Below are 16726 nucleotides of genomic sequence, written 5' to 3'. Positions count from 1 at the left end.
CCGGCGCACGGGGAAGCCCCCGGACTCACGTCGGTTTCTGGGGCCGGGAGAATTCACTGCTGTTCTGGGGTCCTGGATAGGGGGAAAGCTTGAATTCCTAGAAGTGTCTCCAAAGCCTGTCTCGGCGAAGTTTCTGTGCCGACTTTCAGTACCATGTGGGGCTTCATTCTCCGATGTTTAAGGGATAGGAGGAGGATGAAGGAGGGGAGTGGTGAGGAAGGAAAGAAATCTCCAAGTTCAGACTTTGGACAGAAAATGCACCAACCTCGTGATGGGCTACTGCTGAAGAGGGCAAATGCTATGAGCAAATCCTGCCATGCTTTGCTGCCCCGGGCACCCCTGTGACACCCAAAAGCCAACCAAATCAGGCTGGATGAGTCAACTTCTGCTCTGTGCTTTGCAGTGCCGAGATCAGCTTGTCCCTTGATCCCCCTCCAGCCTCCCGAAGGACAGCAGCGCAGAGAAGCCTCTCCAAGCCCATGGAGACAGTGTGTGAGCTTGCACACCTAGGCCACCACCAGGCATCTGGTGACAGAACCCACAGCAAAGAACGTGATCAGTGTCACCATGACCTGCCCTCCTGTGATCTCTCCTTTCCCCGGCACCCTTCCAGCAGGCATTGACTTTGGGAGCACAGTATAATTATCTGTAGTATTTTCAGCAGCCCCACAATGGCTTTCTATGGGCAGTGCATTGTTCTTGACACATATACATTGTTACTGCATGTCCATCAATTCTCATTTACTTGTCACTGTGCAGGAAGCATGGATAAGGAAAAGGAAAGGGAGGGGGGGACAAGAAGGACAAACTCAACCCCACTGTAGCAGAGAACTTGCAAGGCCTGGGCTGGCCAGCTGCAGTCCTGCACCTCTCTGTATCTCCCAGCAAAGAGATGAGTTCTATGCGGAAGGAGAAATGACAAACTGGGGATGGCAAGGGCAGCTGGAGAGGTATCAGCTAGTGACATCAATTATCATTTTCACCCTGGAGAAAAGCTGGAATCAGGGCTCTGCTGCCTAAGATGTTGCAGGCTGCCTCAGCTAGGTTAGTTGGGCTGAGGCAGTGAAAGGCATCAGTTCTCTTTGCAGATCTTGCTTGACTTTAATCCTTAACCCACCGAGGTCTGCAGTAACACTGCCAGCAATCAGTAATGAGTGTGCAAACCCTACCATTAGTCCCACTGATGAGTGGGGTTTTGTAACACAGCTTCTCATACACGTCCTCCCACACTCCTTCCCACACCGCAGTCGCATGCCCTGGGCCCAATTTGCCATCTGTGGCACCAGGAAAGATGCTATCAGGGCTGGGGCGGCTCAGAAACTTTTCGACAGACCTCGCAGAGAGTTGGATGACAGGGGCTGTAAGGGGTCAGGGGACGCCCTGGGCCCAGCACAGCACACTCCATATAGTCACATCCTCGAGGTGGTCTCTGGCCTGGGCAGAGGAACACAGCCAGTTCCTTCCTGAGAATCAGCTCCCAAACAGGCCTCTATGAAAGGATATAATCACCAAGGCTGGGGAGTGAGTGAGAAGTTGACTTGTGTTAGCAGGACTGGGGACTTCGAAGACTGCTGCACTGGCTGGCAGGAAGATCAGGGATCCAAACTAAGCACAAGATGAGCTAGTGAAATCCTGCATGTTTTCTGGAAGGAATATAACCAAAACTGCTCAAGAAGCAGACTCGTGCAGCCATCCAGGATGGAGCCTACAGCTTTGTCTGAGCCACCCCTCAAGCCAGGGCTCAAGGAGCTGCACTACACAGCCCCAGAGCTGGGCAAATGCACTGCCATCTTCCCAGAGTAATTTGGGTTTTGGAGCCTCAGTTATAAATTATAACACGAAAACGGCTCCAAAATTTTGCTTTTCCTGTAAGTTAAAAAAAAAAAAAAAAAAAAAAAGGGAGAGAAAAGAAAAGGAAAGAAAAAACAAACCAGAGAAAGTTGCAGGCACAGCATGAAATAATGCCCGGCATAGGATTAAAATAATTATGAAAAGAGCAATATGTATATGCTTTTATCCACGTGGTAATTAGAAACGCTTTATAAAGGATACTCTTTATTCCTACCACTGGTAGGAAGTCAAAAAGTGAGAGAATCGCTTTCATAGCACAAGATATGACTCTTAATTAAGGGCTGCGTGCCCCTAATTTATTAAAGCTCATCTATTCATCACGTGTGTAATTGAGGCTGGAAAAAAACCCCAAATAATTACAGCTGTAAACTCTACAGAATGGTTTTGCCCGGCTTGAGTCCTGCTGCCGAGGAAACACAACCCCCCCAAAAAAAACCCTTTTTCGGCTGAGAATCTAGCGGCGCGGCAGAGGCGGCCGCGTCCCCCCGCGCGGATGCAACACCCCGCACCCCGCACCACCCTCGGCAAAGCTCCCGTTTGGGGGGACCCGGCGAGGCCGGGACAAGCCCCGCTCTGGGGAGGGCGGCGGGGATGGGGTGCGGCGGTACCCGACGAGGCTGCGGGAGGGGCCGGGCAGGCGGCTAGAGGAGGCAGAGCCGCGTCTTCTAAAGTTTCCTCTTCGCCTGATCATCATCAGCAGCCGAAATTACCCCGGCGGCTTTTTTTTTCTTTTGCTTTTTTTCGTTCCTTGCTTTGCTGTGATTACAGCCCTGGACGGTTCCTTAATAGCACAGCTCCGCTGGCTGCCCGTGTCATTAACTCCTAATTCATTTGGGGGGGGGGGGGGCAGGGGGGAACTCCCCAAACAAAATCGCCCCGAAAAAAAGAGAAGGGGAAAAAAAAAAGGAAAATAAAAAGAAGGTATTTCGCCCCGCCCCCCCGCTCCCGAGCCAATGGCATGAGTCACCCCGTGACGTCAGGCCCCAGCGCTGGTCCTGATTGGCTCGCGGGGCGTCTACTCCACTTCCCAAAGGAGGAAAGCGCCGGGGAGCCCAGAGGGGGGAAAAGGGGGGCGGCCCCACAGCGCCTCACTCGCGCAGTCCCCGCGCAGGGCCCGGCAGAGGCGCAGCGCAGCTCTCCGGGCGGCCCCGCTCCAGGCTCCCTCCGCTCCCGCGATGGCTTCTCCTTCCAAGGTGAAGGAGGTTTTCTCCTCCGACGAGGAAGGCCCGTCGGCCGGCACCGAGGAGCACCACAAAGTCAAGGTGTCCAGCTTGCCGTTCAGCGTGGAAGCCCTCATGTCTGACAAGAAACCCCCCAAAGAGTTGCCGCTGCCCGCGGCGGGGAGCAGCGCCGACGGGGCGGCTGTGGGCACCTCCAGGAACCTGCTGCTGCCGGGCCACGGCTCCCGGGACGCTAACACCCCTCCCGGGGCGCTTACAAAAACCTTCGACACCGCCTCGGTCAAATCGGAGAATTCGGAGGACGGCACTTCGTGGATCCAAGAGGCCGGGAGATATTCCCCTCCACCAAGTGAGTGGCCGGGGTAGTGGCGTCGGGGGCTCGCGGGCGGGCAGGGAGGGCAGGCAGGCATCCCTCCGGCAGGCTCCGAGCTCCGGCCCCTGCCAGTGCGGCTCCTGGGATGCCGAGACGCTCTGTGGCACGCTAGACATATACACACATATGTATATGCTATTTTATATATATATTCATATCTATGCGTGCTATTTTTATGTATGTATGTAACGTATTTCTTCATTTATATGTTGTATTTATATATTTATACAGTTATATATTTATATACCTATGTGTATATACATATATATATAAGTTCAGGAGATACCACGGACTAGCTCCCTTTCCTGAAACACGGCTCACTGGCTGCCACTTCGTCCACTTACGTTATCCCGTTGCCACGAGAACTGGAAGTTTTCCTCCCGACACCAAACGTTGCAAAGCAACCTCTTAAAGTCGGGAATTTTCGCGCTTTCTGTGCGCCGGGTCCTGACGCGGTCTCCCCTGGCTCGGGTGGTTGCTTCTCTTGCTCCTTGAATGCTGCCTGTCAAGCGTTCCCCGAGCTGGGCCCGACCTCTTTATCCCTGGATCTCTCCCGATCCCGTCCCCACCGCCTTATGGACAGTCAGTAGGTGACAGGTCACCTCTTCAGCCTTTGGGTTGTTGGAGCCACGTTGCTGGGTCTGTGGCAAGCTGCGTTCTGCTTTCGGTGACAAACCTTTAGAAAAGGGGGGGGGGGGGGGAAATAAATCAATTGCTTTTAAAAAATAAAAATACCCAAAACTACCTCCAGGAAAAGGTGAGATCCGCAGCCCGTCGGTGCTAATTTTCCTGCCCACCGCCAAGAGCCTTGGTGGCTATACACCTGCATTACCAGATCGACTCACTTTGCTCTGCATCCCCTACCTACCCACTGTAAATTAAATGTATTTATTTAAGTCAGTAACTTTACAGACGCCAACTGTTGAGCTGGACAATCTCGCAGAATTTGTTCCTGTAAACTAATATTGCGGGAAGGAAATTTAGTTCTATTACAGCTCCTTTATTTTTTTTGACAATCATTTCGGTTTGGCTTTCAGCCACTTCCTTTTCTTTGCGATAACCCCGAATTAATTTGATTTCTAACGTGCTGGGAGAGAGCCCGGGTGAGGCCCCGGGAGGAAGGCAGCTCACCCGTGTCATTCATTGTGTAGCTCCGGTTTGTGATTTTTACCCCCAATAAGTTGGAAAAGTGTGTAAAGAAGCGTGTGCTCCTACCCGGACCCTTCCTCTAAAATGCTCAAAACCTTAGACTTAAGCACGGCCTAGTCTTCTCCTGGTACATTTTTTTTCCCCCTTCGGAATTCTTCCTTTTTCTTTCTTCAAATCGGTGGTTCAGAGATCTGAAAAACAGCTTTGTACAGAACTTCAGTGGCTGGGCAGTTCAGATCCGATGTTTTCAGCCGGATTTGGGGTGAATAATGGCGATCGGGGGATGGAAGGTCCTTCGGCCTCGACCATCTTCCCTTCTTCTCCCCCACCCCCGGCCCTCTGGTCCTTCGGAGTCGGTGTGACAGCGAGAGGCAGTGGTTACCCTGCAAGAAGCCCGTCTGCCCTTGGAGGGTTTGACATTAGAAGCAGTCCCTCCATTTATTATTATTAATATTACGGGTGGGATGAACTGGACAAAGAGCTGAGCAATACAGAGAGGGAACTATCTCCAAGTGATGATTTTGGTCCGACGTTGGCCAGAAAAGGAGGATAAAGAGGAGGAGGGGGAAAAAAAAAATAAAAAAAAATCCAAACAACCAAACCCAGGGAAACAAATCACTGCGGTGAGTACTTGGGGACTGTCATTGGATATACTCAATTATAGGGTCTGCGGCGGCGACGGTCCCTCCTTCTTATCACTGTTTGGCAGTCCTTTGGGGGACGGCGGGGGAAGAAGCCCGTGAAGACTTGGGTGTATTCCGTGGGAAATACTCGTCCGGGATTTCATGTAAAAGCGGGTTTTTGCCGTTCCTCCGTGCGCAGCAGCAGCCGAGGCTAGTCGGGCTAAGCCCAGAGCCGGGGAAGCGCCGGGACGGGGCACGATCCCCGGAGCCACGGGCGGCCTCGTAAATAAACCCCATCCCGCGTGGATGAGCAGGAGTCCCTCTTAGTCCGGACTTTAGAGAGTTTCCCTTGGAGAAAAAGTTGCCTTTAGAAAGAGAGAGTGGAAATACGGGGTGACCGGTAGTGAACTTAGGGTCGATTTAGTGTAGTTTTAATTTAGTGCAGTTTTAGGAGTGGACCAATTGTCATGGTGAGCCTCTTAATTATTAAAATGCCCTCGTATGATCATAAGATGGTATTTGACAACTTGTTTTCTAAGAGGGCTTTATTTTTCGCTTTCAGTATCTAGAAGAAGAGTAAGAAGGGTTTAACTTTTTTCTGCTGTAGCTGTTTTCTCCCTCCCCTTTCTGAACTTTTGAACACTTTCCTCATGGGATTAATTTTTAATTGTATGATAGCACTTCAACAGCTTCGTGGTGCTGTCTATTCTTAAAAATAAAAGAGCCAAGTGAAAGGAGTCCAGAAAACGTGATGTGCAAATACTGACAAGCGTTTGAAGCAGACACTACAGCATGTGTAAAATTTAGCAGCCTCTTAAGGCCAGCCTGTGTGTCATTTTTCTGGATCAAGCTGGGGAGCCAGGGTGGCTTGTCATATGCCCTGAGAGTGATATGAAACACAGCAAATAGTCACTCTTTTCAAGTCAGCCACACGCTTTTTAATTATTCTTTAGCTTGCAAAACTATTAGTGAAATGAAAAGTTAATCTAAAGACAAGTCAGCGATGTGCTATCCCGGGCACATGTACCTAACCTGGCTGGGGTTACAAGGCAAGCACAAAAAGTAGTAAGTTTCCTGACTTGTATTGACTACAGATGCTGCAGTTATGTGTTTGTTCGAGGGTTTTTGTTTTGGTTTTTAATTGGTAGAAGTCATAATAGCAAAATGCTGAATGAAATGTGCACTGCTTTTTTTTTTTTTTTTTTTTTTTTTTATACTTGTTGAATATCAGAAAACCTTCCTTGAAAAGGTATTAAGCAGAGGAAAAACTTGCTCTGGAAGAAGAAATAGCAAGAAAAATGCCCAGTTATCTGAACCACAAAAATAATCAGACCCACTTCTTCAGCTGGCAGAAAAAAAAGATAGGGTTGACTTGTTGCTCTTGAGCAGGGCTGAGCTTGTCTCTTGCACTGCTGCAAGAGATTCACTTTTGTGAATCTCCTGCTTTTGCAGATAGGTCTGTCCCATGCTTTGCTGGAGTTACTCCTCCAGTTCTGCAGCTACCAAGGCAGCCGTTTTGTGTGCTCTAGACCCCTGTGACGTGACTCCTAAAGCGACCGGCTGCATGTGTATCTGGGAATCCTTTGTGCCCTCTTTGCCTACAAGCTGTCATTTTGAAATTCCTGAGGAAAGATTTGACTTCCCAGGACATTGGCTCAAGTCCTGTGAACACAAGTTTGGCCAGAAAAAAGCTTTCCAGAGCCACTTGCAGAAAGATTCCCTGTTTTGAGGGTATCACCTGGCAAGACGGTCCCTTCACATACCCCTCCCTCCTAACCCCAGCCCTCTCAAGCACAGCGTCATTCCAGAGCACCCAGGTCTCCCTGCTTTTGTGATAACCGGCCTTTCCCTTCCTTGCAGGACATCTGAGCCCCACTGCCTGCACCCTGAGGAAGCACAAGACGAATAGGAAGCCCCGAACCCCATTCACCACTTCCCAGCTACTGGCTCTGGAGCGCAAGTTCCGCCAGAAGCAGTATCTGTCCATCGCCGAGAGAGCAGAGTTCTCCAGCTCCCTCAACCTCACAGAGACCCAGGTCAAAATCTGGTTCCAGAATCGGAGGGCCAAGGCCAAGAGACTGCAGGAGGCTGAGCTAGAGAAGCTCAAAATGGCAGCAAAGCCCATGTTGCCATCGGGGTTCAGCCTCCCTTTCCCCATCAACTCTCCCATCCAGGCTGCCTCACTGTATGGAACATCCTATCCTTTTCACAGACCTGTGCTTCCTATCCCACCCGTTGGACTCTATGCTACTCCGGTTGGATATAGCATGTACCACTTGTCGTAAGAAGATCAGAAAGACAAAGTGACAGTGAGACAGACTTCCTGGTGGATCATGTCCAACCCTGAGAAGGCAGTACCCCAACCAGTACTGGCCGTTCCTTCTGCACACTTCTATCTGCCATCCTGAGTGTACGGGAGTTTGTGTTAGCAAAGCAAGGCATCCTGTATGCTATGGGTTGGGCGTCTTCTGAGAGTGCTCTGAGCGCTCAGAATCTGATCCTCAAAGAAAAAAAATATGTAAAAACAAAAAAAGATTTAAAAAATAGAGAAAATGTAGGGGTTTTATACAGTGCACATTAAAAAAAGAGTGAAAAAGAACGGTCGAAAAAGCAATCTCATCATATGGAGGCAGAGATTTCCCGATGCCCTCCTGATGGGGCCCAGCACATGCTTAAAGTAAGAGGGGTGCATACCCTAAAGCCACACTCTAAGTTGCCATCACTTAATATGGGAGGGGGGGAGGAGAGAAATAAAAAGGAATAATCAAGGTTTTGTTGTTTGGGTTTTGTTTTTGTTTTTGTGGGGGTTTTTTTAAGAAAGCAGAGCCCTTAGCTAGAGACACCGTGTAAATAGAAACTAGACCCAGTAGAGCCTGAGTGAAGTTCAGAGCCAGCAAGTTCCTGCATTTCTGGGGGTAGGGAAAATTTTTGCATCCCAAACCTCGACAGATGTTTGCAACAAGATGAGCATCAGGGCCCCTAAATGTAGAGTACAGCCTTATCCACCGTTGGCTCCTGTAATGCCTTTATCTGTATAAATAGCTTTAGCATTTGTAAAGCACTGTGAGGGGAGGTAAAGTCCAAGGGAGGGTTATTAAGCAGTCTGGTCTTTATCTTTTCCTATTGACATGCTTAGAAATTTTTGGCTACAGCCAGGTAATCTTGGCTCTGAGATGCTTTTTGAAAACCAGGAGAGAAGGAAGGAAGCTTTCTGGGGGAAGAAGACGTGGGTTGTTTCCACAGTGATGGTGAGCAAAGGATTGTTGAACACTTCTGGGAGATGTTTGGGGTTTTTTATTAGTATTTGCAACAGTCTGTATTAAATAGAAGAACCCCCGAGTCTTCCTCTCCTTCCCTTGCTGAGGATGCCAATGTAAGTGACTCATGCTTCAAGCCCTTCTTAGGTGAGATCCAGGTATCACAAACAAACAACTCTACTAGTAGAATGGTGGGGTGCCAAAAGACTGCGTAACCTGCCTTTCCCCGTGGGAGCTCCCCGAGTGCTGGCAGTGTCTTCCCCAGGCTTTTCCTTATAACTATTGTATTATATGTATTACTTTTGTTAAACTTTGTGAGAAAGTTACTCCAAAGGCTGTGGAGCACTGAAGGCAGAGCTTCTCCTGGATTTATTTTCTTAACGTGTTGTTCTGGAAGAAACTAAGAAACAAAAAAAAAAAAAAAAAAAAAAAGAAAATGCAGAAAAACGAGGGGAAAAAAAAAAAAGCCATGAGGTTTTGCTGGTTTTGGTTTGTTTTGACCCAGACACTGTTGCCGCCTGGGACCCACTATAGATGAACATCCCCTCTCCCTCCTCCTCACCCCGATCTTCCATTATAGGAAAGTCCCTTTGAAAGGGATGCCTTGTACAATTTTATATATTTTATTGAAGATTTATTATTTCTTATCTCTTATTTCGAATTAAATTAAAAAAGAAAAAACATGTTTAATTGTGTGTGGGTCTCTTAGCGTTTGGAGTTCTTTAAAAGGTAACTTCTCTCTGTGTGTGTTTTGCACAGCTGGGTCAAGTTCAAAGGAATGTTTGGGTTGCCTTTATGATTATTTCCCCTTTCTGAATTTGAATTAAAGCCAAATTTGCAGCACATGAAGGTGAATTGCAAGTCAACAATTCAAAGTCGAAAGCCAAACCTTTTATGAGGTTTCCTTGTTTTTAACAACCACTTTTAGGCGCCTCTGTTCTTTACAACATTATACTCTGGTGATGTTTCCATCACTTTTCTTAGCTCGTGTACCTTTGTCTTTTGCTCAGGACTCTCCTTCAGACCTGCCTTTCCATTGACTTCAAATCTGTGCTTTAGTGGGAGGCTAGCCTCGACCCACACAGCATTTGGGGGTCATGTTATACAGAGAAGATCCGTCAGGCCCCTGCAATGGATGACCTTTGAAGGTCCCTTCCAACCCAAACTGTTCTATGATTCTCTTAATACTTCTGTATAGTGGCACTGAAGGGCTCACATGTGCTGCCAGCCTTGTCCCGTGGTTTTGGGAGCAGTCCGATGTGCTGCCCGGGGAGCAGGTGTCAGACCACCTGCCCCTGGCCCTTCTGGCGAAGTGGGCTGGAGAGGGTTGCTCGGATCAGAGGGGTAGCCGAGAGGTCAGGGATAGTTTACCATGTTACACCCAAGTCCCATGTTGCCCCAATGTAAATTTTGCTGTAGGAGGCTTGGCGTGACTCTTGGGATCCCAGGTGGAGAAAAAGATGCGTTTGCTCTGTGGAAGCAGATGAACTGAAATGCGCTCCCAGTGCACAGAGGAAGAGCTTTCTCCCAGCATCCCCAGGGCGGATCGCTCTCTCGGCAGGCAAGTCTGTGGCCCGGGGGTGCCCCGGTTCCCCGGACGGGCCGGGCAGCAGCGTTCCGCGCCCGGCAGCTCCAACCTCTGTACTGCGGGGAGGGAAAGTGCAGGGGGGAGGACACCTCCCGAGCTCCACTGTGAGGAGGGGGCTGCGGCTCGGGATCCCGGGGCATCGCACCCCCTTCTCGGCTTCTAAATAAACCCCCTGTTAACCTGCTCGCTTCGCAACTGTAAGCAACAAAGCTGGGGGAATCTAATCGCCACGCAGACTTTTCAAATTAGCATTTACTGCCGCATAAAAACCGGAGACAACCGCTTCTTTCTTGGGCTCCCTCTTTCCGAAGTGCTCTCCCCCCAGCTCCGGGGCAGGGGCAATTTCCCCTCGTCCCTGCACTCCCCACCCGGTTGTCCGAGGGCTGGGCTGGTTATAAATAAACGAGCGGTACTTTCAACCTTCGGTATAAATCAGCTGTGTCAGGGATTACAGCTAAATCTTTTTGCTGCAAATTCTTTGAGCGCAGGAGCTTTGTGTGTGTTATGATAGATCCCTAAATGGATACAGATTTATTGCAGAGCACAAGGGTGTTGAAGGAAAAGCTTCCAAATCTCGGTTACAACCTCTGCTATGGGAAAGGCAGGACGGATCCGTGACACCTTCCCCGAGCTTGCGGATGGCATGACAATTCACCCTGCGCCCATTATTAACTTGTTCCAATTAAAGCCTTCAGAAAGGCCGAGTTAATTGAGTATTATATTTTATTAGGAGGGAGGTGTCAAGCTTTACTCATGAGACTTCATCATCGGCCTAATGGGAGCTGCCCCGCAGGCAGATCTGTAACTGAATAAATTACAGCAAGGCAGGGAAATCAGAATGCTATCATTAAAAGCGATGCACTTACCGAAATTCCTCCCCCACTTTCGCAAGAGGCTGTGGAGGTGTGGCTTTAATTAGTTATTTTAATGCAAAGCTAAATTGTTCCCAAAGTATTTTCTGACACAAAGCAGATGCGGTGATTAGAAGTTGAGTGAGACTGAAAGGAGTTGGCATCTGTTCCAGGTACATCTATATATTTTAAATTCCCAATAGAAAGTGAAAAATAATTAGAGCAATAAATAATAAACATTAAAAACAACACGATAAATTATCCCGATCCTTAAAATCCCGACTTGCTGAACGGCGGCTCAGGCCAGCCGGGCACACCGCGGCTCTCCCGGGACCTTAATTCACGAGGTATGGATTTGTTGACATAAACAGTTAGGAATGGGCTTTCTGACCGGCTATGGCCCAGCGTTCATTACCTAAAGCTACGGGCGCTCGGAGCATGCATTTCATGTTGTCACATTGCCTTGTCAAACCCCGGAATTCCTGCGTTTTACAGGGAAGGAGGAAAAACTCGCTGGCTGCGGCGCGTCTCTCAGCCGCATCCCCGAAAGAGGAGAGGTTTGATCTCTGCCGGGAGCCCCGCGGCGAAGCCGGGGGCAGAGGGGACCTCAAGGGCCGTACCGTGGGGATGGAGCCGCTCCCGGCCGGACACCGGCTCCGGGCTCCGGAGATAGCTCCGCGCAGGAGCGGGCACCTGCTCCACTGATCCAGGCTCAGGGAGAGGCCGGGGGGACCAGGAGGGGTCCGGCGGGCGTAGCTCGGCTCCGGGCCGGCGGGTCTGGGTGGTTAGCGGAGCCTCCAGCAGCGTGTATGTGTGTGTGTACCCCCCGGGCTCCCGGCCCCAGCGCGGTCTTCTCGGCGCAGGCACCGCCGCACCGGAGCTGTGTGTACGCGCACGCACATCGCTATAGTGGTGAGCTGAACATCGCAGGTTTCCATACAGTGCCCCAAGCACCCGAATGCCCGATGTGCGCACACCTTTTGAAGGGGTTTTGAAGGAATGTGGGGGGTGAGCTGGGGAGCCCACGGAGGGCAGGATGGGGTGGATGACGCAGGACGACCCACCCCCGCCCGAGAAGCGCCCAGCTCCCCGGGGCTGCGGAGGAGGCCCCAGGCCGCGCACTGGTCCCGGCTGCGCGCAGCTCCCGCGCAAGGAGCCGGAGAGTCCGCGATGCAGCCGCAAGTGATTCAGCTCAGGGCTGTCCGGATAGGGAGCTTAACAGTTTTCTTTCTCCAAAGCATATTTCCCTCTCTGTTTATCCGCAGTTTAGCAGCCCCGCAGACTAACGCGTATCTCTCTCTCTTTGTATATATACATCTAAAATCATTAATCGAAAAAAAATAAAATCTCCACAAATAAACAAGAAACAACACTCCATGGCGTGACTGTATTTCTCTCGTGCCCATGATGAGTAACCAGCACGGAGAGTTAAAATAAACATTTTCCCGGGGTCATTTCTCGAAGTTCCCCCACTTTCGGCAGTGCCCACATCCTTTGCAGAGAAAGTTTGTCTCGCAAAATAAAAACAAAGTGGTTATTCAGATTTTTTACTTTTTTTCGCCTTTCCAGAGCAGGGGGGGGATGAATATAATTTTCCAGTGAAAAACATTAGGAATCTCAGGGAAACCTCAAAGCTCATCTCCGCTCTGGGAACCCCAGGAACGAAGCGCTACGCCGTTCACGGTCCCTTTCGGTGCTGGCCGCCAGCGCGGCGAGTGGGTGACTTCGGGGCTTTTTTTGCTGTTGAGCTTTTTTGGCTTCTCTTGGGTTGGTTATGACTCCTTTAGTACCCCGATGCGTGTTTCCCACCGTAATCCATAAGGTATTTGGCGGGTGCTACCAGCAGTTCCCAACTAGTTGCACGAAAGGAATACAAATCTTTCCATCCATTATATTTCAGTCTTTTAACACCAGAGCAATTCTGTCCCTGCTGTTTTAGTGGAAATACCGGTCTATAAAGCTGCAACTGCGGTATATTTTAAAATGCTACCATTTTTTTAAAAGGGGATTGGAATAATTCTGCTTTGCTTGGGAAGGAAAAGTCTCAAGCAATGTACGCACGATTAATGTTTTATAACACTGTTCAAGGAAATTAAAAACATTCTGTGATATTCTTACTGTAAAGGCAGGGCTTTTTTGGCAAAATGCTCTGTATATGTATTTCTTAGATTGCTGTGTTTTGAATAAGCAAGAATCTCGTAAAGAAAAAAACTTGTTCCTTAAAAGTATGCGCTACCCGTTTTATTAAACTGATTATGCCAGCGTTCAGCTCAAAGTTTGTTTTAAGTAGGAATATTTTCCCAGACGTGTAATGGATCGCTTGAAAACAGAATTCTTTGCTTTTTAATGACCTGTAATGGCCAATTCATTTCAACCGCGCTTATCAAGGTGCTGTGTTAAATAACAAACCGGTTCTTGAAAACAAAAAAGTCATAATGAAAAATAAGCAGTCAGAATAATCTCCCATCTCCGAGCCAAAAAAATGCAATAAAATTAATTTAAGACTGTCAAAACATCAAAGCTGAGAAAAGGAGCTGCTAAAATAATGTCTCTTGATAAGGAAATAATAAAAACACACCAAAAAATGTCTACTCAATAAACTCCACTGGATTTGGGGGTCTGTGCTATATTTTATTTGGTGATGAAAGCACTTTGATGTCACTGTATTCCAAACAATTATTATTATAATTTTAAACAACCTGGTGTTTTCCATTACTAACGGCTTACGCTTTGAAGTTACACCTCATAATTTCTTAAATTAAATAAATCATTTTAAGTTTGCACTGGGAGCCTTTTAATAGCAGAGAAAGGAATATCATTATCTTATTGAGAGGCAATTGCAGTGGCTCCAGTTTGGCTGTAGCTGGGGGCAAAGTGGTGCACTATAACAGACATACTTTATTAGCCTCCCATAACTCTTGAAAGAACATTTTTATATTTTCTTTGATTCCTCCCCCTCCCCCTCTTGTTTTAAAGCTGTCCCAACCTTTAATTACTGCCTAATATGAAAAGCATTATTTTTTAATGCTGTGTAATTTACCAGAGGCAATAGGCCAAGTTAACAATTGTTTATTAGGGTTGCTGTTTCACACAGGGCAAAGAATGCTGTTCCAAACCCAACTTTTCATGGGTGGTTGCACTAATTAATACAGTGTCTGAGACTCCTAGGGGGTTTTTAATATTAAAGCCTATGGGGCGGAACGGTTTTTAGAAGTCCAGCTCCTGCTGACGTCCTCCTCCCCTCCCCAGCGATTTCTGCTGCTTTCAAGCTGTTTTGATCCGAGGGAAAAGTCGACGGGCAGGAGGGGAGCGCCCACGGAGCCCCGGGGGGGGCGGCCCCCCCCGCCCCGCCGAGGCCCGGCGCCCGCCCCGGCCTGGGGCGCTGCCCGCGGACACCGGTGCCCTCCCGCCTGGTGTCGGCCCCCCCAGGGCTTTCCCCCACTCCCCGCTCTTTGATTCCTCCCGTCAAGTCGCCTTCGTTGTAATTTAGGAGGAGGCGGGCGGTGCCGCCGCGGTGGCTCCGTGCGCAAGGCGGGATCCCCGGGTCTGGCACCGCGGAGGCGCGGAGGGTCCGGGAGCTGCCTGCACCTCCCCTTCCTTCTGGTGTCGAGCAGAAAACTAGGCTTCTTCTTGGTGTGGTGTGTGTCTTAGGGGTGCTGTTCTGTAGCTGCTCCCAATAGTTTAACAGGGCTAATTCACTAGACCTTCACGGAGCATCGGCTAGCTCAGAAGAGCAGCGCTGCGACATCTCCCAAGCCGGTGACTCGGAGCATCCCTGTCCTCCAAAATCCCGGAGCGGCTGGTGGGACTCCGCTTCTCCGGCACTGGCGGGGATGCTGCGGGCGGGACCCCTCCCTTCCCACCGCGTCCGCTGCTCCCCCCCCCCAACAAAGGGAGACACGGTACATCCATCAGCTTGATAAATGGGGGTTACTCACTCCTGTTCTCCCTCCTAGTTTATTTTCTTAAACTACTGGGCAAAAAGCGTAATGACGGAGCGGACAAACACACTAACAAACAGACGACAGCTTTATGGATGGAGCTCAGCTCCGAGGGCTGAGAGGTGTTAAAATCCGAGCTTCGGCACCTTTGCCCATTCTCGCTCCAGCTCGAGTCACTTCAGCCCTAGCTGCAGAGAATAGGGATAAAAAAAAAAAAAAAAACCCAAACCACCAAAAAGCAGCCTTGGCTGAGTTTTAAAAGAGGAGACACGGATTTATTTTATGGGCTGACCGGGACTGTTCTCTCTGCTCCCTTCGCCGTTAGCTGAGCTCCTTTGCAAATCTAATCTGCTCGGCTCCTTTGCTATTTTTCATGTTGGACCCATGCGTTTCTCCTCCTTTCTCCTTAAGCCTTTCTCCTTTTTGATGTAGCGAGTCAATTGAAGAATGTTGGTCTCGGTTATCAATCACCCAGCTGGGGCTTAAAGGGCTCGGGCTAATCAGATTTAATTGCTCATGTAGCGCCACTCCTGCCCTGGGCCACGACCGACTTGCTCAATTAAACCCCAAATACCTGCAATCAATAAATAAGGAATGACAACACGTTTAAAGGATTTATCCAGCAAAGGAATTGAACTGGAAACAGATTACAACAGAAAAAGGCCCTTTTATAATTAAACGTACACCTCTTAGGGAGGGGAAAGCTATGTTTGAAAAAAAAAAAAATGATAAAAAAAGTAATGAGAGAAAGGAAAGAAAAGATAAGAAAAGAGAGATCTTGTTCCCTTTGCCTGAGGAAAGGAGACATGCGGGCTCTGCCTTCCGAGGGGCCGTCCCCAATCACTTATCAGGTTATTTACAGCCCGGTAGACCCGGAGCTGCCGGCAGCGCCTCCCCCCCCGCCCCGGCCTTTCGCCGGCTTTCCCCACGGAGTCAGTTCTCTCCTCACACGCGTGTTTTCTGTTTAAACGCCTTGGCTTGAGGCGTCATGGCTTTTGACGACACGAAAATGTTAGTCCTCATCTCCTCAAAAAGAAAGAGAAGGAGGGAGATTTGCTTCTCCAGCCTCTTCTTTGGAACACAGTAGTAACTGACTTAGATCAAATAACACTGAAAGTGCATAAATAATCGCTTTTGGCATATGTGTCATTCCATTATTATTATTATTTTAAGAACTGCTTTGAAACTGACAGATGAAAAAGCGTTTGCAATTAATACGAAAACATATTACTTCGGACCATCCAGGTATGCTCTTGACCAGTGTTTCCGCACAAGCAGCTGCTGTCTTTTACTGGGATTAGGTTGTAAAATTGCCCCTTCAGCAGATCTGCTGTCAGTGTTCGTGGAAAGAGTAACAAGGGAAAACGAAGCAGAGGGAGGAGAAGCTGGCCGCTAACCTGGAGGAAGCCGAGCAAGGCGTTCCTGTTCTGCAGTCACGCTGCACCAAGGTGCATGTGTCAAAGCTGTGAATTGCAGAGAGTTTTTCTCAGCTCCAACTCCAGTGCCTGAATCGGGGCAATCAGTGACTCAGATTGCTCCCTGCACTCCTTGGGGCAAGCCACCCTCCAAGCTGGGCAGGAAACCATCTGGAACCATGGTCAGGTGTCATTTCTTATCCCTAGTCCCAGGCTCACAGGGACCATCCCCCCCACCCTACCACAGCAGCTCGGGACAGGATTTGAGCTGGGTGAATAGGTCAGAGGGGATTGTCCATCTGGGGAACTCCTCTCCGTCTCCATGCCCTATCCACTGAACAGCTCAGCTCTAAGCTTTGCTCCAATTAAACATGTTTGCTAATTACTCCACAAGTGGTCATCTTCTGCACTAGGTGTAGGGGGTCTTGCTGGCGGGACACCTGGGTCCTGTGCTGGTTTCCCATGGCTCCCACTGGGACACAGACTAACCCTAATGC

The 16726-nt window shown here is 49.2% G+C and overlaps 1 protein-coding gene across 1 annotated transcript; it reads left to right on the top strand.

Moving 5' to 3' along the window:
• The first annotated feature begins 2925 nt into the window (after positions 1-2925).
• Positions 2926-8850, top strand: MSX2 (msh homeobox 2). Its single transcript, XM_030504146.1, has 2 exons — positions 2926-3381; positions 7038-8850. The coding sequence occupies exons 1-2, from the start codon at positions 3027-3029 to the stop codon at positions 7460-7462; spliced, it is 780 nt and encodes a 259-aa protein (XP_030360006.1). The 5' UTR covers positions 2926-3026; the 3' UTR covers positions 7463-8850.
• Positions 8851-16726: the final 7876 nt, after the last annotated feature.

This window comes from Strigops habroptila, chromosome 12 (genome assembly GCF_004027225.2).
Source record: "Strigops habroptila isolate Jane chromosome 12, bStrHab1.2.pri, whole genome shotgun sequence".
In the NCBI taxonomy this organism is placed as follows: Eukaryota; Metazoa; Chordata; class Aves; order Psittaciformes; family Psittacidae; genus Strigops; species Strigops habroptila.
The sequence above is the reverse complement of the archived record's forward strand: the minus strand, read 5'-3'. Positions and strand labels throughout refer to the sequence as shown.